Consider the following 22,110-nt stretch of genomic DNA (forward strand, 5'->3'; position numbering starts at 1 on the left):
ATACCCCTGTGGGACTTCAGGGGCTCCATGGATAACTACTTCAAAAGATCACCATTAGTCTATTTAGTGTCCTTCATCATGGCAAAAATTGTGATTAACTCTGCATAAGTCCCAAAGAAATTCCTTCAGAAATGCAGACTCATTGAAGGTGCATGTTTTGGGATTATGAAGTCCATATCATAGCGTTAAGCACTTGATTCCATATTGGGACAGTACTTAGCACCCACATACTACTAGTAACACATCTCAACATCTGTTATCAACAGCTGTCTGTTTTCAGTATTCTTTGATCAGCTGCCTGATCTACAAAATGCTCAAAGTGATATCAGGGCTGTCAAAACAAAGAAAGAAAATATAAAGCTACTTATGAATTTTTGAAAATAAAGCTAAAATGCCAATAAAAGTATCCTCATCTGGTCTGTGCTGTGCCAATTTGAGTGCTTATGCCCGGCACAAGTACTGAAATTGGACATTATTCTATTTATTTTAACCTCAACATTTTGATCTGTTCATAACATTTTGACCTGTATTTGACCTTACTGTTTCTAAGACATGCCATCACAATTTCAAATGGAACCCAATTAGGGGATACTGGTCAAGCTGCCAATCATCTGTATAAAGGACAGTACATTTTCTCCCGCTTGACAAGCTGACAATACAATTATCCTGTAGACTTAAAAGTAACACAAGCTATGATTTTCAAAGCTGTTGAACATTTTCTTTCATGACAGCTGGCTCATGATGTTTCAGCACCAGTTAAAGGTCTTTGTGGGGAAAAAAATCCTGGTTTGATGATGAAAAAAATTAATGAAAGTAAATGACTTTTACAAACATTCAAAAGAAAAAGACACAAAACTGGTAGTTTCCCTTTGTTTATTTTGGCAGTAGCAAATTTGATCGAAAGTACAAAATTATATCTATGTTAAAAAAGTTTCTTACATACTCTAAATGTCATATTTGAATCAGTCTGAAAAACTACCATGACAGATTTTAGCAAAGCAAACAGGCAAAAACAGGAGAACTTCTTCAAAGTTCATGATTCACCTTGAAAGCAACGTCACTGATAAGCAATGATTGTGAGTAGGTTAGTGAGAGCTCAACGTTCCATGCAGCCCTAAAATATCTGTATCAAGTATGTATCATAATTACAAAACTGCTACCCTTTATGTGGAGGGACAGATTTTTTGTTTTTATTATTATTCACATGATTAGACTGAAAACTCCTGAGCTATGGTGGTACATCTCCCTCAACATTAACAGCACATGCTGTAGTAAACAAATAAAGTATGTACAAAAATATCCCTCATATAAACTCTCAGCAAAACACGGTTACTGGAGAAAAGAGAAACAGCTTCTTAAATCCACAGTCCAATCCTAAATGAGTTGTGTAATTTGGTATTAAAACATTTTAGTAATTTTGTATGTTCTCCATGTATTCATTTACAGCATTGTTTTGTCATATCATCAGTTTTCAAATTAGCCCTCAAATAGTTATTCTTTTAAATTTGTTTTAGAGAAAGTTATACAATAAATAATTGCACAGTAAATTTTTAGCAAAATGTTACATATGCTGCATTTCTATAAAAAATGAGAGACTTCTGTTATTCTTACCAACTGACCTCTCCATAAACCCTGTCCATTCATGTCATCTCTGGCTGGCAACCGTTGATTTCATCTGCTAAAGTACAACTCTATCAGTTAGCTGTACAAACTAAACTTAGCTCCATTCAAAAACAGACATTGTCAAAAATGCTCTCTCCATTCATATAGCATCAATAACTCTAATATTGCAAGAAAAGTCTCTACTGCTGGAGTGTAAACTTCCCCAAATCTAATAAAAGGGACAGCACAGCTCGCATTAGACTTTTAGTCTGACAGCATCCAGAGTGAACTGTAACACAGCGGTCAAACAATACATGACGTATTTTGTAAGTACACAAACTAAAGCAGTTGAAGCCTTATTTGGGAGTGCTGCTTTCTTTTTGATTGTGGTGGAAAAGATTAACATCAGTTCAGAGACATCTGATAGCTTGCAGCAACCCTTCATATACTGCCACATCATTGCAATGCTATAGATTTAGTCTCATATGTGAGCAGTAGAAGTTGAGGAATACTGCATGTAATTATGAAATCTAGCTATTGTGAAGAGTTGCTGCATTAAAAATGTAAATGTGACTGAGCAATATGTTTGAAGCTTTAATTAATAAAAGGCTTGTTGATATTAAATATTTTGCAGACACAAAACTTACATTACCTTTTTGATCATACTGTCATGACGCTACAGTGGGTTCATGTTTTAAAACTTTAAGACTGACAAATGTGACATTTTATAGCCGCAGTATGGGACAGTTAAATGCAGTTTAAACGTTATGAACTTATTAACTGTTAATCAAGTGGGATGAAGGTGTCTTTTTAAGCAAATTGACATATTTCTTAGTAACTCTCTTCTCTTCACAAAGGAATGTGTCGAGTTAAGCTCCCAAACTTTCAGAACAATCCAAATGATTGAACGTTTTCTGAAGCGCCAACAGTGTTTGAAGCTTCAGATGTCCACTCTAGATAGCAAGCTAGTTTTACCAGTTTAGTCACTCTATTACACTTCCCTTCTGTGTTTTCCGGACTTTGAAAGGAAGAAGAAGGAGATAAAAGCCTCCAAACTATAAATCAAATGTCAATGCTCAAACAAACTGTGCTGATCCTGACAAGGCTGTTGAAATTATTTATGGACACTGACTTTGTTGATGCAGGTTTAGCAAATGATCATTTCTAGCTCAATCTGCCATGCGTGACTTTCACCAGCTCTTTCTGTGGCTTGAATTCTTTGCAGGTGCCAGTTTTTTGACCTCTCTGAGGACATGGTCAGCTTTCTTCAACTTGTCCATGGCCTTAGTGAGCAGATCCTCCGGCATGGCCTCCCCCTCACCTCCACCCTCTGACTTGGACACTCTGCTCAGGAGCTCCCTCGTCTTTTTCATCTCCAGAGCCACTTCAGCCTCCAGTTTCATGACATGATCACTGGGGGTGGTGTTACTTCCAACCTCAGCTCTGGTTTGCTGCCCTTGCTGAGGGCAGACTGAAGGGTCAGACAGTAGATCCCCGCTAGAAGCTGACCGAGCCTTGACTGACGGTTTGAGAGGAGGAGTTGGCTGCGAGTGTCGATAGGAAAACGCCTTTGGCACGATTTGAGGCTTGGATGCCACCTGTGGATGCCTCAGGTTAACAGAGATCTTTACGTCACCCTCGCTGGCGTCTAACACATCCAGCCCGGTGTTGCTTCCTCTCAGTGCAGCTGTGGAAGCAGCCAGCGTGTCCTCACTCCCAGAGCCTTCGCTGTCATCATCTGAGTGCTGACCACTGTCCACAGACTTCTCCTCTGCTTTCTTTTTCTTCTCTCCAGGCAAGTGGCAGAGCAGCGGACTCAGGCTGAGGCTGTCAGTGACTGGGTCGTTCAAAGAGACGGCCACTGTAGGGACTCCACTCTTTGTCAGGGCCTCTTCTGCTTGCAGAGAGCTGGCTGAGGTGTCTGAAATTGTTGCAGTGGAGTCCTCTTCATCATTAGGCTGTGATATCGATGGTTTGTCTTCAAGTTGTCCCGCTTTGGGCTGAGCAGGTTTCTCAGGCTTTTTCTTGGGGACAAGAGGAGGAGTGGGGCTCTTTCTGGGTGGTTCTGTAGGTGCTTGTGGCTCATTATCAGATTCTTTGTTTGTGCCTCCTGACTCTTCTTCAGAAACCTGTCCTGCACCAGAATCATCAGGACCATCATCCTCTTTAGAAATCAACTGCTGTGCCTCATCTGTTTCCACAGCTGTTCCTGTCGTCTCTGTCATGCTGTGCTCGTCCTCCTTATCCTCATCTGTTGTGGCTTCAACCTCTTGTTCAGGCCCCCCAGCAGGATGAGAGGGTTTCTTCTCTTTGCCTGGAGGGGTGGGAGGTCCGGAGTTTGGCCTGGGCTGGGAGGCCTCAGTGAGGTTGCTCGTGGGGGTGTTGGAGCTGGGTTTGTTGGGAGGGGTTGGTGGTGGAGCTGCCTTTTTCTTGGCGTCTAGGCTCTTTTCAGGAATCTTCTCAGCTTTTGGATCCTCTGTAGGTTCTTCTTCTGGTGAAACACTGGTTTTGACTTCTTTCGAGGGAGGCATAGGCGGCTTCAGGACCTAAAAACATAAAGTTATCTCTTACAGGCCAAATAACCATAACAAAGAAAACACCATATAGTTCTGCATTGTATGATTATGGTTTTATAGCATTTACAGACCTTTTTCTCCGAGGTATCCTCCTTCCCTGGTTCATCCTCAGGTGGTGAGCTGGGTTTAGCCTCTTTGATCGGGGGCATGGGAGGTTTGATGATCTTTTTCTGAGGAGTGGCCTCTTCCTCAGACTTAATCTCTTCATCAGTGCTTCGCTCTGATTGTTTCTCTGCAGCTTCACTGACATCGGATGTGGGCCTTGATGATTCGTTGGCCCATTTTACAGCTCCATCAACGCTGACATGGTGAGTCCCGTTAGGCATTAGGGCATTTTCAAGATCAAGATCCAAACGCAGGATACCATCAGAAGACACGTCAGCGATCTGAAAGGACATAAAAAAGGGGAAAAAAACAACTCAATCAAGGCAAGGCAAGACAAGGCAGCTTTATTTGTATGGCACATTTCATACACCAGGGGAACCCAATGTGCTTTACATTAAGACATTAAAAGCATTAGAAATATTCAGACAAGCATGAAATAACATAATTAAAATGACAGATATAATAAAGCAGAAAAGAAAAGGAAAATTTGAAATATATTAAAAATGACATTAAAGTTTGCTTTTAAAGTGAGTTAAGCTAAGATAGGAAGGCAGTGGCAAATAAAAAAGTCTTTGATTTAAAAGAGGTGAGAATTGGAGCAGACCTGAAGCTTTCAGGGAGTGTGTTCCAGATATGTGGTGCATAATGACTAAACGCTGCTTCACCATGTTTCCTTCTGACTCTAGGGACTGAAAGCAGACCAGTACCTGATGACCTCAGAGGTCCAGATGGTTCATACAGTAGCAGCATATCAGCAATGTAATGTAATCAAACACGATACACATTTATAATATATTCTTAAATAAAAACAGCTTAACAAACATAAAGACCATAGACTGTATAAGAAATGGACGTAGTATCCGTGACGTCACCCATCTGTGAAGTTTTGAAGCCAATCGTCAGCAGGTGCCATAGTGTGTGTGGTGTAGAGTAAAGAGACGGGGCTCTAGCCTTTTCACTTACAGCTACAGGTTGCCCACCTGTCAATCAAGTCAGCCATGTCCTTATTTGGGCAAAACTTGTAAGTTTAATATCTTTGAAAATACAGAGTTATAACCCCCCCCTTGTACAGTTTGTGCCAAAAGAGAAATTAGCTACTCAGACCTAAACCGTATTTTTAACCAGGCTGTAAACAAAAAAGAAAACATTCAGTCATTCATACATCAATGTCAACCACAAACAAGTCATCCAAACCAGCTTAGACCTTACCCCCTGCGTCTGTAACACACACAGATGACTGGGTTCATACACATACACACACACACACAAACCTCTTTCATGTGTATCCTGGTTGGTGGCCTTCGGTTACGGTTTCCTTTAGGCCTTGATCGTGTCACATGCTCTAAATTTGAGCCCTGATCAATTTTCACCTGTGAAAACAGAAAGCTTAGTCAAGAAGGCGAACATTTATACCATTACCTGTGCTGAATAAAAAACAAACATCAATAAACATCAGCTAAGGCTTATAGCCAAAGATTTATATATACTTGCTTACACAACCTATTTAAATAGACTTCTTCTTTCCTATAGTTGTGATGTGTATATATGAGCACATGTTTGTCTGAAAAAACAGCATTTTATAGTTTATTATACAAACATGAATAGGCAGAAGTTGTATGGTCATTTTATCCTCTTTCTTGTTGTTCCCTTCTCTTCTCTATCTCCCCTTTCTTTGTCTGTCTTTGACCCAATTACTCCTGACAATTTGCCCTGAGCATGAAATCAGTTATAAAAGGTTTTTCAAGCGCTCAGTTGTTTCAGATCTTTTAATTGTTGTGAAAACAACAGTGGTTAGCACTGTTGCCTTACAGCAAGAAGGTTCCTGGTTTGAACCCCTGGTTTGAGCAGGAGCCTTTTTGTGTGTGTGTGTGTGTGTGTGTGTGTGTGTGTGTGTGTGTGTGTGTGTGTGGGGGGGGGGGGGGGGGGGGGGGTTATCATGTGTGGGTTATCTCTGGCTTCCTGTCACAGTCTAAAAACATGTTTGTCACTCTGTGTTGACCCTATGTGTGACTGTGTGGTTGTGTGTGTGTCTACATGTTGGCCCTGGGATAGACTTTGCATCCTGGACAGGGTGACCCCGCCTCTCGCCCAATGACAGCTGGAATAGGCTCCAGCCCGCCCCATTACCCCGAATGGGAAAAGTAGTACAGATGATGATGAAATGATGTGTATGTGTAGATGTTATGAAAAACCATCTCTGGTTCTCAAAAATTATTCCCTGAAATCCAGACACTCTTGGCTGTCCCTGAGGATTACACAGATGTTTACCTCGTCAAAGATTTTGTTCTTTGCTCGATTGATGCCATCACCCAGCGCTTTAATCCAAGCCTCCTTCTCCTCTGCAGTCTGAGCTTGGAACTTCAAATCATGGAGCTATCAGTCACATAAAGCAGAGAAAAGACAGGTGTCAGACATATAGAACAGTAACTCAAATATGAGGTCCACGTTTGAAGGTTCAAAATATTATGGGAACCGGTAAAAAGCAAATTTGTTCCAGTTTTATTTTTTCTCTGACAGAAGGGGGACCAAATCTCTCTATTTGTTTTACGAAAGCACTCTTGGACGGTGGATTTTACACACAAAAAACCTGAGAGACAGTGGAGAAAAGGAAGATGACTATTGGGCTTCAGTAGCACATAGCCTAGTCTTCAGCCAAGTGTGATTAGTAGACACTTACTAACTGTATCTACTGATTACATTTTCAGACAACAGATGTCATTATATCTAGCTGTATAATGATTTGCTGATTTTCCATGTCACCTCCAACAGCTTTGAAAGACACTGAGAATTTACGACAGAAAGTTAGTCATTGTCTTTCAGCCTGTGATTGTTCAGTTTTTTTAAATTATTTTATTATTTTAATCATTGCTTTAACATTTATTTATCTATTTATTTCATCTATTCTTGTCAACGCTACCTTATTCTTGTCTTTTCTTTCCACTCTTATGTATTTGATTAATTTTACTGTATTGATTTTATTAAATTTTTAAGTATTTCATTTATAATAATGCCTTTTATAATTTTAGCATTGCTGTTGTTTTCTGTCTCTCTGTTATTTTGGGAAGCACTTTGGTCTGCATGTTTATATGTATGAAAGGTACTATATAAATAAAGTTGAGTCAAGTTGAGTTGAGTTTAGTAGTGTCTCCATAGTAGTGTCAGTTGTCAGTTGTAGTATATTTATTTTATTGTTTTAAACTATCCATAAAGACTGTAAACTTTTTAATATTCAAACGTTTACAGAGGTTAAGAATCATCTAGGAAGAAGGGTAATTTCTACCTTCTGGTTTCATACAACCGGACTCTATTTTACCAGCAAGAAGCAGCCTCCAGTGTTGAAAATTAAATCTAATGCAGAAGTGGAAAACAATTACAGTTCCTCAAGTGTTTACTTTCAGGCTGACTCTAAAAGCAGGGAAACCTTGTTGGAGCCTGTATTAAAATGCCCATTTTGACAGCAGAGAACACGCTCACAGCAGGGTACAAAAACTGTGTTGGTCTCTATACTTTTTTGTTTGATTAGTGGCAACTGTGTGGGGGTTAATGTTGCAGTAAAAAAGAATATATACTTATTATAGCCTATGCTTTAATAACATGAGGGTTGGGATTTTAATTTGCTCTGACGCCATAATAAACCACTAAATTTAATCTAAGTCCACATTGTGATTTCAAAGTAAAACCTTTAGTGTCACTTTACTGATTATGTGGGCCTACTTCTACAAACCCAGGTCTTCTGAGTATCTTGAAATGTATAGGTGTAGGAACTTGAAGTTGTTAACTGCTGCAGGTGACTGGTTGTGAGACAAACTGATACTGCTGAGCTGCTTTGAGAAAATATTTTCCTCCTTTTGGTCTCATTCAGCCGTGCAGAGCCCGAGCTGAGGACGGTTACCCCGGAGAAACCAGGAGGCAGCCAAGTAGCTCTTCACCTCCTTTACAGACCCACTCACTTTATTCCCAGTGGAGAACTACAATACAATAAAAACTACCAACAGATTCAGGAACTAGAGATCCAACAAATAGTTGGACCTTTTAAAAGTTGCATTAATTGAAAAATCATCGTTAAACATTCCCTTTTTTTTTTCACACTGGGTGAGGCTTAGCATTGACATGTCTGCCAGAAAAAGGTACAAGTGGTCGTATTAATAGAAATATGTGAGAGTAAGATGCAAAACATGCCGTCAGGGATTTAAAAAAAGAAGCTGGTAATGGTTTCCCTGCTTTTTACTACTGGCGTCTGATAATGGTTCAAGAGATGGTCAAGATACTCTGAGTTTCCTGTTATTTAACCCTTTATTGTACTTGAGACCGTGTGTATATGGCTTATGTGCACTATGTGAATTCCTTGCAGAGTTATAGAAAGTCTTACATGCTTTGTGTGCAGTTTTTCTTCATTCATTAATTTTCAATCCTTTCTCTCTTTGTTGGCATTATGCTGCTTATCTTGGCACTTTACCAGGAACTTAAATAAGTGAAACAGTATGATACCATCAGCAAAGATATCTGCCACATCCCCTGTCTGCATGCGCATGAGACAAACCTGGTCATAAAAATCGTGCACCACTTTTAGTGAAATAGCCACAGGTCCCCTCAAATTCTTCGCTGTACCAGGCTGAACTGTCTTCATCCACTGAAGAGAGCTTTTAGAAATAGAGGGGGAATAAAATCCATATTCAACTTGCTAATATTTTAATTGATTCATGTCTAATATCTTTTCTATTCTTATCTTAAATAAAAAACATAGTAAGACAAACAATCAGTTGCTATTTCAGTCCACTTGATGGTGGTGTTGAGGTTTGTTTTCGCTGATTTCAGCAGAAGTCATGATGAAGTTGAATTTGATAAACTTAACATGGAGGCACTGGAAAAATAACGAAAGAAAGCACTCACTGTGTTTGTATTAAAAATGTAAAATGCACATACATTAACGTACCTGAGAGCTCACCTCACTCGTCACAATCCAAAGAGAGAAATATTTATGCAAAACTATGATATTCCAGTTCTAGTGAAAAACCAGCAAACACTGGACACAGTGAGCTTGTAGTAACAGTGACCCAGTAAAAGTAACACAATCGGTTGATAAACCCTTCTTGTGCAGAGACCTGTAGCCGTTAAAGTCTTAGAACACAAGGGTTTTTGTAACATGACAGAGAATCTGGAACCCAGGTTTGTGACTCAGTCACAATTTTATTTCACTGACACAGCCACCCCTAAGATTTGCAGACAAATGAAGATTAAAGTTGAGTAAGGTTCCGGTACAGCAGAAAGGGTTTGCTTTAACTCATGGAATCACAGGCAGTGGACTAATATGTGACTGTAACAGCTCATTATGTGACAGATGACCGGCAGCAGACGGATCACGTTAGACTAGACTAGCGCAATACGCAAACTATTCCTGTAATAGTGCAGTCATTCATACATGTTTGCATTCAGCTAAGTTGGAAAAGACTGTAACTCAAATTATTTAGTTTGTTAGGCGTAAGCAAACTTAAATACTGGGTTTTATCACAGTGTTTCAATCCAGCACACTCTAACAGTATAGAAAATGAAATGGCTTAAAGCTGCTGTTAGTAGGAATGGTGAAAAAAATGTTGCTTTTTTTCTGCTGGGTTTGTAGAAAAGGTCATAATACCCATGGGTACTCATCAGTAAGTGAAGTAATTTCAGAGTGTTGCAAAATCTCTGTTTTCCATTGCCTTTGTATCAAGCACTGTTATTATTCCCCTCGTTCCCGTTAGGAGGGACCAATCACAGCTAATCTCCAATCCTCCGTGCTGATTGGTTAATGGGCGGCCCCTACTACGTCCACAGATTGGTTATGAGTCCGGCACACGCCAATCTGTGTTGGGGGGCTAAGAGGAAATCTGGTTGGGAGGGATAGTGTTGACATTCGAAGTCCCTCTCTCTGAACAGATGTTTACTCTGTGACTACCAACAGCAGCTTAAAATGGGATGAATAGAATTTGTATTGATAAAACTGATTTTGGCCAAGTTTCCTTTGTGGACATAACAGGCTGTTCCTAAAGGGTTATAAATCACCATATATTGAAATGTATGCCATTACAATACTTAGTATATCACTAAATGTTTAAAATTGATTTTATGGGACTCGTTGGCCTAACGGTTTAAGCGTGCGCCCCATGCAGCGATACTATAGTCCTCACTGCAGCAGTTGCTGCCTCGACCCCAGCAAAGACCACTTGCTGCATGTCTTCCCCCACTCTCTACTCCCCACATTTCCTGTCTCTCTTCAGCTGTCCTATCTAATGAAGGCAAAATGCCCCCCATGAATTCTATCATGTCATGACCTAAGCATCATGGTAATATTGTATTGTGGGACCTCAAAGGATTCCTACCCCTGATAAGCACATACTTTCAAGGAGAAATGGAGTGTCCTTATTCAACCTCATTTTTCTTTGTAAGATCAAACAAAGGAGGGTATGGGGAGCAGTGTTTCTTCAATTGATCCTAGAGTAGAGAAAGTAACACGGTCAAGTCAAATATGTGTAAATAGGGGAACGTGAGGGAAGGGGCTGAAATGTGTGAGACATTTTTAAAGAAATCACAGTGTTCTCCATCAGCAGCTAGACGCTACATTATTGTAGAAGAAGAAGAAGAAAAAGAAGAAATAAGCAGCTCTAACTAAAAGTGTCCACAAACTAGGGAAGCTATGAGGTCCTGGAGTGTTTAAGTAAATCAACAAGTTGCTTTTGTTCTCAATGCCATCTGTTTGTTTCACACACCGGGAAGCCTTTTATGGCATTATTGAGAGATCTCTGTTGAAAAAGGGAAACAGTCCATGACACCCATGACAGGGCCACAACAACAAAGCATGTGAGAGTGATTGGGTTTCAGATCAGTAAAAACAGAACTAAAATCTAGACCATGGAGCATTACAGCTTCAGAATCATCTGAACGTTGAGTCAGTCTGGTCTCTGTACACAGACTGGAGGAAAAAGTGACACAAGTTGGCAATACTATGTGTTAATGAAAGGTGTGTATGCCTCTCTCTGTGTGCCTCACTTAGACACACACTCCTGTGTTATACTACTATTAAACTTTGATGAAAAGTCTGCATACAGTTCCTTTTAACATACGCAGCTGGCTCAGAGCAGCATCAGCATTTTTAGGCACATGTACATTCGCTGATTATATTTATTCATCAGACCGCTGCTATTCACTCATTCAGATCAGCCTGAGTGGTGTCACTGGTCTCTAATATATGATATGATATGATTAGGACTTACTGAAATATGAGCTGTACTTTCAGCAGGCAGGGTCTTTCAGCACACTTTAAATCAGGCTGCGGGCTGTTGTGACTTGTTGTCACTTCCTCATTGAGGTTAGCTGTAATGTTTGTGGACTGCCTCTATGAGTGCATCATTTTTCAAGGTCTGCTTCTCTGTCGTTTTCGGGTTTGAACTTTTCACAACTTCTGCTTTAACAGAATTGCAGTAATGGTTCTTTGAAGAACAAATACAAAGGTGAGATGTGTTTTATCACAGCTCCAGTGAGGAGTTTTTAGTAGTATATGATCTACAAAAGCAAATAAGCCACATTCTACAAGATTTATGAGTTTTATACAGACATTTTTCATGTCTTAAATCAATATGTATCACACAAGGTTCTCAAAGTAATACTGTTGTACATTTGGCTGTAAAAAAGGAGCAGGATGAGTTGATTTAGCTATAAAATATGACTTCCACTTGTATAGGTCAAGATCAGCAAAGAGATAACAGGTACCACTTTGTCCACCAGAGGAATCAACACAAACTGGAATTTCCCCATGGCAGCTTTAAGTTGATGCTTTTAGAGAAAGGGACGGATACCAGACCTTCATTCCTTTGTTTTAAGTTTTTTATTTGAATGTTTGGTGAACATAAAAGCTTTATTCTATGAATACTTAGTCTCAGGGCTGATTAAAGTAGTATGGGAGGTAGAGCCTTCAGTTATCAAGCACCTCTCTTTTGGAATCATCTACCAGTCAGGGTCCGGGAGGCAGACACCCTTTCTTCTTTTAAGATTGAGATTCAAACTTTCATTTATGATAAAGCTTATAGTTAGAGCTGACTCAGGCTTGGACCAGCTCTTAGTTATGCTGCTATAGGCTTAGACTGCCAGGGGAACGGACACACTGGGATCCTATCACACCTAACTCAAAGTATTTCAGTGGTTCTTTGTTTGAAGCAAAACACATTTTATTTTTTACTTGACAACTGAGCCGTCTGGGAGTTTTTGAAAGTGAAGAGTGCCAGTCAAAAGCACAACTGTGTCTTTGTTTTCCATCATGGCATCCACAGAAAGCATTGACATGATACAATGGCTTAACTACGCTGTGCCAAAATAGCATGCAATCAAAAAATAACATTAATTATGGACCTTGATGGCATTGTGAATAACACATGGACACTGGCAGCCCTACGGTAAACACAACACTGACGAGTGTAGACTGCCTGGCAAATGTTAACTATTCACTTTCCTTTGTTTTGAAAGCACTCAAGACTAATAATACACATTACTTCACAGAAAATGTTTTCTCTAAACACAGCTCCAAATGAATCCAGCCCTCAAACTGTAAGGCAAAATCAAATTCAACCACCATGTACGACACTATATTTGCATGAACAGTAATTAACCATCTCAGTACTCATACCTCATGGGGACAGTATGACAGACGAAAGACTGAGAGGGTGGTGTTGTCTGCTTTGTGCTGTGGGTCAAGGTTCCATTACATTTTGAGTTGGCGGAGTTTTTATGTTAGTGCACTGCCGAAGCTTCCCTCAGTACACCGTTTCTCACAGTTTACACTAAGAGGAGGAGAGGAAGAGCTGATGGTGACAAAGAGCTTCTCAGCTGCATGCTTCAGGAAATGCAGCAGATAAAAAGATTAGCATCACTTTTTTTTTTTATCATTTTAAAGGGAATTTTTAACTTGTAAGATAAGATAAGATAAGATATTACTTTATTGATCCCCCCGGGGGAGAAATTCAGTTGTTACAGCAACCCAGACATAAGTACAATCAAGAAAGAAGTTTCAATAAGTAAAAATAATTAAAAATAAAATAAAACAAGTAAAAATAAAAAGTAGATAAATAAAGCTAGAATACAATTTAGATATATACAATGTTACAAATGGCATTTAAATTAAATAGAAGTAATTACAGGCAGTATTAAAATTTTTTAGTAGTGACAGGTTGACATGGTGTGATTATGGTTGGTAATGACAAATTAAGCTATAAGTAAAAATAATATGGGTATGTAATATGACCATGAGTTGTAGTTAGAATAATAATGTAATAGAACATAATATAATTATAATACAGTATATTATTATGCATTATAATGCCAGCAGCAGTCAAGAGAGAGTTCGGGATGAGATGATGGAGTGTGAAAGACAGAGCAGGGATGGTATGGATCTGTTCATGGGGGGGGGGGGGGGTCAGTGGTCAGCATGGTGCAGTCTGTGGCCTCCGTTACCTCCGTAAGAATCTGCACAACATGTATTAAGGGCCGTGTAACGCAAGTATCGTTGTTATTTTTCACCATTGTCATTTTTAAGCCCACGTTGTAGATATAGCAACTTAACTTAACTTAACAAGCAAAATGTGGCCAGACACATCCTAATTCAATCTGTGCCTGGTGCTTTAGACTGTGCATTGTAAATAATTTAAATAGGGCTCTAAGTATTTAGTTCCTTCTCTTGTTCACCTTCTTTACCCATTCAGCTTTGCCAGTGAAATAAAAGCAAAAAGTAGCCCAAAGGGTATTGCTTCAATGTCTGTCGGTAATTTAATCACACCTTTAACTCTTTTGTAAACCACCACTCAGTATCTGGTATGCATCCTTTAATATTCTTCTTAACCTGACAGGAGACACCGTATGTACTCAAAATGTGACATTTGTTTTGCATTCATAGAAATTGTTCAAATAACTTCTATGAATGAACTTAAAGGTGACATATCACGCTTTTTTCATCAATATATATTGGGCTAAGAGGTCCCCAAAACACATCTTTAAAGTTTATGCTCAAAAAAACACTTTGAAATCAGATTTTGGCATGCCTGAAAAATCCTCTTCTTCAGTCCTCCTCAGAACACTCTGTTTTCTCTCTGACCACGCCCCCTCAGGAAGTGGATGTGCCTCGGCTCTCCAGCACGTTGATCTAATGTTGACATGTTGGCTGAATATACACGGCTGCTCACAGATCACGTTACTTCAACCCTCTGAATCTGATCCAGAATCTGATCCTGACGGAGAGGCGCCTGTAGCAGGACCTTTCTGAACCGTTGGTAACTGATTTAGTGTTTCTTGTTGTTTTATTTATCAGTATGTAGACGTGTGTCTTGGTACACAGCTACGAACATGTAGCTATGTGGTTATGCTAACTAGCGCTAGCACTTGTTCATGAAAAATAAAAATCATCCACTAGATCTTCAAATCTGCAGACGTGGGGAGTAAAACCGACCTTTGTGTTTATTAAGACAGCCTACAACTAGCATGCCTCCCTCCTAAGCTCCTTGTTACCACACATTTGTGCAGGTAATGAAAAACGGAGGGGGGATTCAGTATTATTTTATACAGTCTATGGGCTGAACAAGCTCTGAGCTCTGACAGACCGGATATTGTTGTTACGTAACAAAAACACGGAAGTCTGAAACGGCTCTTTTCACACACATTTACAGAAAGGTGGAGAAATCAAAACAGGGGCAGAATGGATTTTTTTCATTCTCGGGGGGTTTGTAGACATGCCCGGGAAACATATTTCAGGTAGAGAACCATTAAAAAGTCCATTTTGCATGATATGTCACCTTTAAAACAGACAGTTCTTCATTTCTTACTGTGTGATATTTAATTGCATTTCACATGCAGACAAAACATCTCTCAGCTCACCTTATTTGCAGACTTGGGTGATCGAATCAGTATCAGTCTGTGCTTCCTCTTGAAGGGACTCTTCAACTCATGACATTTATCGTAGTTCTCCAGATCAAGCCTCTCTAAGCAGTTCTGCAGGTCCTGCAACACAAAGTAAACATAAAATTACCTCCAAATTCTCCTGCATGAATCATTGAACTTCATCATACTATCAACAAACCCACAAGAGGAGCTGACCATCACTGTCTTGTATTACAGCTACAGTCTGATGTATTTATGTATTCTGAGCACATCTTGAAACATTTCTGTGACTTTACTCAAGCTGAATAAAAAAATGATTGTACAGCAGTTAGATGAGTTATAGTGCACATTAGTGCTGCAGGAGTAGGTGACATGATGTGTCAGAAATATTAGCATACCTCATTTTCATAAACCACAATCTCTGTCTTCTCCACATGGATGAAGCGGTCTTTATAACTGGCCAACAGTCTGCCCTGGGCCTTCTTCACCCAGCCAGCCTTACCCAGGAACTTTGTCTCTTGATACTGGGCTGGGTCCTCTTTCACACCCTGAAATGAAACAGAGGAAGGAAACCACATTGAAACACACGCCAAAGTACTGGCAGAGCACAGACTGATATCTATAAAGGCAATACTGTGGTACTCAAGTACTAATTCACCAATCATATCTGTGGGACACAGACACAGAAACGTGGGGATTCACGAAAAGTGTATTACATGGCAACCAGTGAAGACAACATATGCTTGATGACTCAACCTGTACCACAGACTCAGGAGGGCATTCATATCTGAGCCACTCATGCCCCCCTAAAATGCTTTAGGAAGTTGCATCATCCAAGCAGAACATAACATTGAACTTCCAACCACATTGTTTCGTAGAAATCAAAGGTTACAGGTGAGTAAAGTAAACCATGTGTGTAACACTGGATTCTATCTCTGTAAATCAGTTCTAACCACAAAACCAGCTTATATAAAAAATGTATTTTCCTGTTCTGTTCTCATTATTGAGCTTTTATTTTGGTGGAAAATGTCAAATATGTATTACTACAGATCAGAGAAGTCTGACCAATCATTTCTTGAATTAAAGAAGAGGTTTCTTTTTGAAGTACTGCTCCCAACCACTTCCCTTTCTATAGTGTTAGACATTGTATTGTTCCTTATAAGTCACTGAATGACTATATATGAGTATTAAGAGAAATGTGCCCCTGTGCTCACTGAAAGCTCTGATCTAAATTGTGTATAGAACAAAAGATAAACTCGGCTCATGGTGTAGAAAAAAAGCAGTATGGACAAATGCATGAAAGCCCGAAAGAAGAACTACTCTGTCAATCATCACCCAGTAACATTAACTTCAGACTATAACACCTTTGATCAGCATCCAAGTGTGTGCTTTGCTCTGCACAGTTGTTGCCTTGGTCCCTTCACAATGTGTTTACAGATGTGTGTTAGGCAACTGCAACTCAGCTCTGTTTAAGGTAGTATTAAGAGTGGGATCTCTGCAGCTGCTAGGCAACATAACAAACAGCAGCCACCCTGATCAATGGTGAATCTGTGAGCTAAATATAAAGGAAATGATGCACCTCACATTCATAAAGAAAGTGACCTGCTCCTACGTTTCAACTGAAAGCATGCTGATGTGTTTTCTGAAGAATGAAGATTCAAACAACAACTTAAAAAGTAAAAACAGTTGAAAGCATTTTCAATTGTATAGAGAGCTATGAAGAGGAACATGAAGAAAGTTGATGTTCTCATTTGTCACCATTTAACCTGGAATGACATGCAAAAGGGTATTTTTATTTTTGTTATTTTTTTACATGCCTTCTTTTCTGCCTCTCTCCTGGTTCAGATTTATGGAGGCTGCATTGTTCATTGTAAATTAAGGTTTTGGCAGTAATTTGGATGTTTGATCCTCTTAAGAAATCCAGGTTTGTTTCGTGCCCAAGGATATTTCAGAGGTGTTAGGACACAGGTACAAGCTGAACATAAAAAGCTCTAGATGACAAATACATTGCATGTTTGAAATTGAATACAGCTAGTTTACAATTCTGTGACTATTTAGCCTTGTTTCCTGCTGCATTTTATTGTAAAGGTGAACGTGAATCCAAGAGGACGGCACTATGGCTGCTGATCTCTGCAAAGCATAGACTCGTGTCTACATTTAGATTTGTGGAGTAAGCTTTCTGTAAACCCACATTCACATTTCGTATGGTGACTAATACACTGACATGTGCAGGTGTCTGCAAAATCCACAGCCTCTGGTTCTATTAGAGGAACTTCCACAGGATATCTTTTTTTCTTTTCGGGGATTAGGTAGGAGGTCATCTAGCTGTTTTTCCACTTTCACTGTAGCTGCAAGTGTGTCTCAACTTTGTAAACAGCAGTGCAGCTGCAAAGAAAGGAACGCCAAGTGAGGAGGACAGACATGCCAGATAGAGCGTGTGAAGGGCAAAAATAAAAAGCTGCTTTGTAAGAACTCAACTCGTATAGCTGTGCACGGTGACAGAACACAGTAGGTGAAGAGACTTGTATTTTTAAACTCACACAGGAAGCCTGCTCTGCACTGAAACACAGGTCTAACCACAAATGTTAGCCCCAACTATTATCAGGCTTTTTGTGGTGTCATGTTGTACTGAATTCACTTCTACCATTGTGCAGATGATTAAAAAATGCAGAGAGATTTGGTTATACAGTTCCAGATAACATGCTAACGCTCACATCATGAGTGCTGGGTCTTAAAAAAGGAAGAGAGAGCAGAGAGCAGGGTTTCGTGAAAGAGGCACACCTTAGCAGACATGTGTTTCTGATCAAGTCTTGGGTCAGGGAGCATCTGGCAGTCATTGGTTTTCACGCTGACCTGCGCGGCTTGAACTCACCACAAGCCCTCAGCAGAGCTCACACTTTACCCCCCCCCAACACCTCACTGCTCCAGCTGGGAGACAACAGCAACGCTGTAACAGTATGTTGGTGTTATTAGCCAATCAGCATTGTCTTCTGCCTGACAAAAGCAACACAACCTGTAAAGATCTGAATAAAAAGAATACAGCTCTGATTCCAAAGTAGTGTGTAAAAATGATGAAATCAAAAGATTCTCCTTTCCACTGTGAGATGTAACTTCCTGTTTTGTCCCACTACTGTCAATGTTGTCACAGCCAAGTGTGCCTCAATAAAAAAACAGAAGGGGGTGATAAAACTGTCCACACCCTACAATCAGCAACAGACACAGGCTTAGTCTATAGTCAGTGTTGTATTATGATAGTCAGTCATTGTACACAAATGATCTATTCCCAATCTAAATAACATTTAAACATTTAAACTGTAATGTTAACTTTATTGTCAAAGCTCAGGCAACAGGTTTCCTTTCTACACTTCTCTTCACAGACGACAGGTTGGCTCCAAATCTTGGATTTTGTGTTTGTTGGAGATCTAAAGACATAAATGCAAATCCTGTGCTTTGTTTAACTGTCAAATGTTATGTGTATATTAAGGAGAAAAATCCTTACAACTGAACACTCAGCAGACACCCCAGTGACTTTTTCACACACAGCTAGGACTGGATAAACTCTCTTCTGGTATATATCCGCCTAAATCCAAAATGCTACTGAGTTTACAAGCAAGTCTGACTGATCACAATCAATGTGTCTATCTTGGCTCCAGGAACTCTGTGGAAAAACATTCAGCAAAGTGAAAGTATGCTGGTCACTTGTTGCGCGTCTAAGATCCTGGTTTCAGAAATCTGGATGAGCCAAGTTTGAGAAACCTGACAATGCTGGCTGGAGTTCCCCACCAAACCAGCAACATGGTGCATCTGAACACCTATTCCAGGTTACTGATCATTCTCTATTAGTACAAGTGGCTGAGGAAAAGACTAAATACTGTCCTGGCTAAGTTGTCAATGGTATGAATAACCAGTGCCTGGTCTAATCTGTGTTCATTAATTTAGGGAGAATCTCAGTGAAGCTCTGAACAAAGAAGGAAAATAAACTTTAACCTTAGTGACCCAGCTGCTAGGTATGATGCATTCTTTCAAAAATGTGATTAGTTGTTACTAAAAAAGAGAAAGAATCAATAAAAATGTTCTCTTGGTGATAATGGGTGATAATGGAAAGGACGGTGAAATCTTAATATACTTAATACACAAATATACTTTCAGGAAGTGGGTACAGGAAGAGCACAGAGACAACTTCTGCTGTGCATCTCAAACATGTTTAGTGTCCACCACGACCACGACTGAACACTGAATAACCCTGATGCTTTCACTGCACTGTGGGTGTGCACTCAAAACAGCACTAAACTAATACACAGTATACCATCTGATAAATCTGTTTTGAGTTTCAATCAAAAAGTACAAATGATCTCAACCTGAGAGAACGAAGTAACTAAAACTTCCCAAATATAAATCTCTTCTAATAAAAATAGAATATAAAAATCTTACACAGAAGACATGCTTCCTATTAGCGCCGTTATACACAAGGGATTCAATAAGCTGATCAGAGTACTAAATCCAAGATACAAGTATGGATGTCGGGATTTACCGGTTTCACTATTAACCGCACTACAAAATGTCACGGTTAACCTAATCCTGATGGCTCCGCTACACCGGGTTCTTCTGTTGTGTCTGTCAAAAAGAGGCCGGCCTATTATGTTCGGCACATCTTGCAAAAAAAAACAAATTGACACCAGTGCAGGGTTTGTCCCATGACGGGTTTATATTGTTTACGGTCTTGTTAACCTTATACAGACACAGATCCTTGGTCAGACTGATTTGTTGTTTATATTCAGTTTGTTTATTTACCAAGTAGTCTATTCGAAGCTATCAGTCATCTGTTTAGATCTTGTATCATATTTATAAATGTATATGTCTAGCTCATATGAATATTTGAATACCTTGTTGTTGACCGTACCACACTGTATTTATATATTTTATGTACAAGCTGCTTTTAACCAGTTGCCCCTTGATAAAGTTGTTGAAGCTAAAGTTGAACTGAAGTGAGAGGTTTCCTCTTTTTGTTCACGGTTCAGCTACTCATGCAGGGAGGAAGTCTATTTTGACAGTTCCACCATGTGAGAGCATTTATGACCATCAAACACCTCATATCAACACCCAACATCTTCTTATAAATACAGTCTCTGTACATCTGTTGTCACAGAACACTAGTGTCATGTTTTTTTTATTACATTTCTCTGTTTGAACTCACAGGAACCTCACAGGTAGGTTACAGCTGACTCAGTGGTTTGGCAAAATCTCTGGCCTTAGAAAAATGACACAATACAGGTGTCAAGTCATTATTTAGGATATTTTGAGTACCACAATAAAGTGATCAAATTATTTTTAAAGCCACTGATTTTCTGACACGTGATGAACACAGACAATCTCTGATCTTTAATATTCAGTTTATGGCTGTTTTTGAAACTGCCTGCTACATGCTACCTACGAATGTGGTATGCAGTACGTACTGTATACTACATACAGCATACTGCATTTGAAGCTAGTAGTTTGACTGTTCTGTTGGATCTGTTCTGCAGTGTGCTGGGTCAGGTATCGCTGGATTTTCGGTTTCGGAAAGCGGAAGTAAACAATGGACAAGCTGATTGAAAAAGTTAAGAAGTGGTGTATATTGAATTTAATAGTTTTCACAGACATGAACAGTAATCAGTGGTATGGGTATCCACTCTGTAATTACTGGAGGTCACAAGATTCAACAGCATTTATTTCGCATTACTTCACTAACGGACCGTTAAATGTCTGATACAACTCAAACACAGGTGGTGCTAATGCACCTAAAAACTGAGTGCCAACCCCATATACAGAAAAAGAAGTAGCGGAACGTGAGCGCTGTGCATTATGGGAAACAGTATGTGAGGGAGACTGGTCCGCTGCATACTGAGAAATTTCTGCGTACAACATCCGGGGAGTTTTGGCATACTGCAGAATTTTCTCCTGGTCACATACTACATACTGAATTTGGCAAAATCAGTACGTACTACTAGTATCGTAGGCGGCCTTTTGAAAACAGCCTATGTCTATAAATTGCGGAGCCTCCTGTCTTTGTTGTTCATGTGAGACTCCATATTCCTATGCCCTGAATATCGACTGTGGCTCTGACCGAGAGAGAGGACTCTAATCAGTGGCGAGTCGGTCCAGATTATGCCAATGTACTACTGCTCATGTATGACTGGTGAAGATAACACTGTGGAGAGCTGTCATTGTATGGTTGATATTAGGGATGTAAATTTCAAGTATTATCCGTGATCGATCTTTGGATATGTTAACGATCAATTATCGATTAATCATTTAAAAAGACGTAAACATTTTCCAAGTCAAAAACAATCCCAAATGCGTTTTTTCCCCTGAATCAAATATTCCCTCACGACACAATGTTTATAACTGACTGTATTGAATAGCTACGGATTGTATTGAGGTGTTCAAACTGTTAAAGGTGACATATCATGCAACTTTTTAATGGTTCTCTACCTGAAATATGTGTCCCTGGCATGTCTACAAACCCCCCGAGAATGAAAAAAATCCATTCTGCCCCTGTTCTGATTTCTCCACCTTTCTGTAAATGTGTGCTGAAACGAGCTGTTTCAGTTTTCAGTGTTTTTCATACGTCACAACAATATCCGGTCTGTCACAGAGTCAGAGCTCGGAGCTTGTTCAGCCCATAGACTGTATAAAATACAACTCAACCCCTCCTCCGTTTTTCATTACCTGCACATGTGTGCTAAGAAGGAGCTTAGGAGGGAGGCATGCTAGTTGTAGGCTGTCTTAATAAACACAAAGGTCGGTTTTACTCCCCACGTCTGCAGATTTGAAGATCTAGTGGATGATTTTTATTTTTCATGGGAAAGTGCTAGCGCTAGTTAGCATAGCCACATAGCTACATGTTAGTAGCTGTAGCTGTGTACCAAGACACGGGTCGACATACTGACAAATA

At 39.7% G+C, this 22,110-nt stretch overlaps 1 protein-coding gene across 1 annotated transcript in view; it reads right to left on the minus strand.

Moving 5' to 3' along the window:
* Positions 1-856: 856 nt before the first annotated feature.
* The window catches only part of plekho2 (pleckstrin homology domain containing, family O member 2), a 30,071-nt gene continuing 8,817 nt past the window's right edge, over positions 857-22,110 (minus strand). The window contains exons 2-7 of the mRNA XM_034680221.1: positions 15,575-15,724; positions 15,174-15,296; positions 6,552-6,656; positions 5,555-5,653; positions 4,250-4,564; positions 857-4,148 (exon numbers count right to left, since the gene is read on the minus strand). Coding sequence (XP_034536112.1) covers positions 2,793-4,148; positions 4,250-4,564; positions 5,555-5,653; positions 6,552-6,656; positions 15,174-15,296; positions 15,575-15,724 — 2,148 coding nt within the window. The 3' untranslated portion in view covers positions 857-2,792. The remainder of the gene's footprint in view (positions 4,149-4,249; positions 4,565-5,554; positions 5,654-6,551; positions 6,657-15,173; positions 15,297-15,574; positions 15,725-22,110) is intronic.

The sequence above is a fragment of the Notolabrus celidotus genome, chromosome 3 (genome assembly GCF_009762535.1).
Source record: "Notolabrus celidotus isolate fNotCel1 chromosome 3, fNotCel1.pri, whole genome shotgun sequence".
NCBI lineage: Eukaryota > Metazoa > Chordata > Actinopteri > Labriformes > Labridae > Notolabrus > Notolabrus celidotus.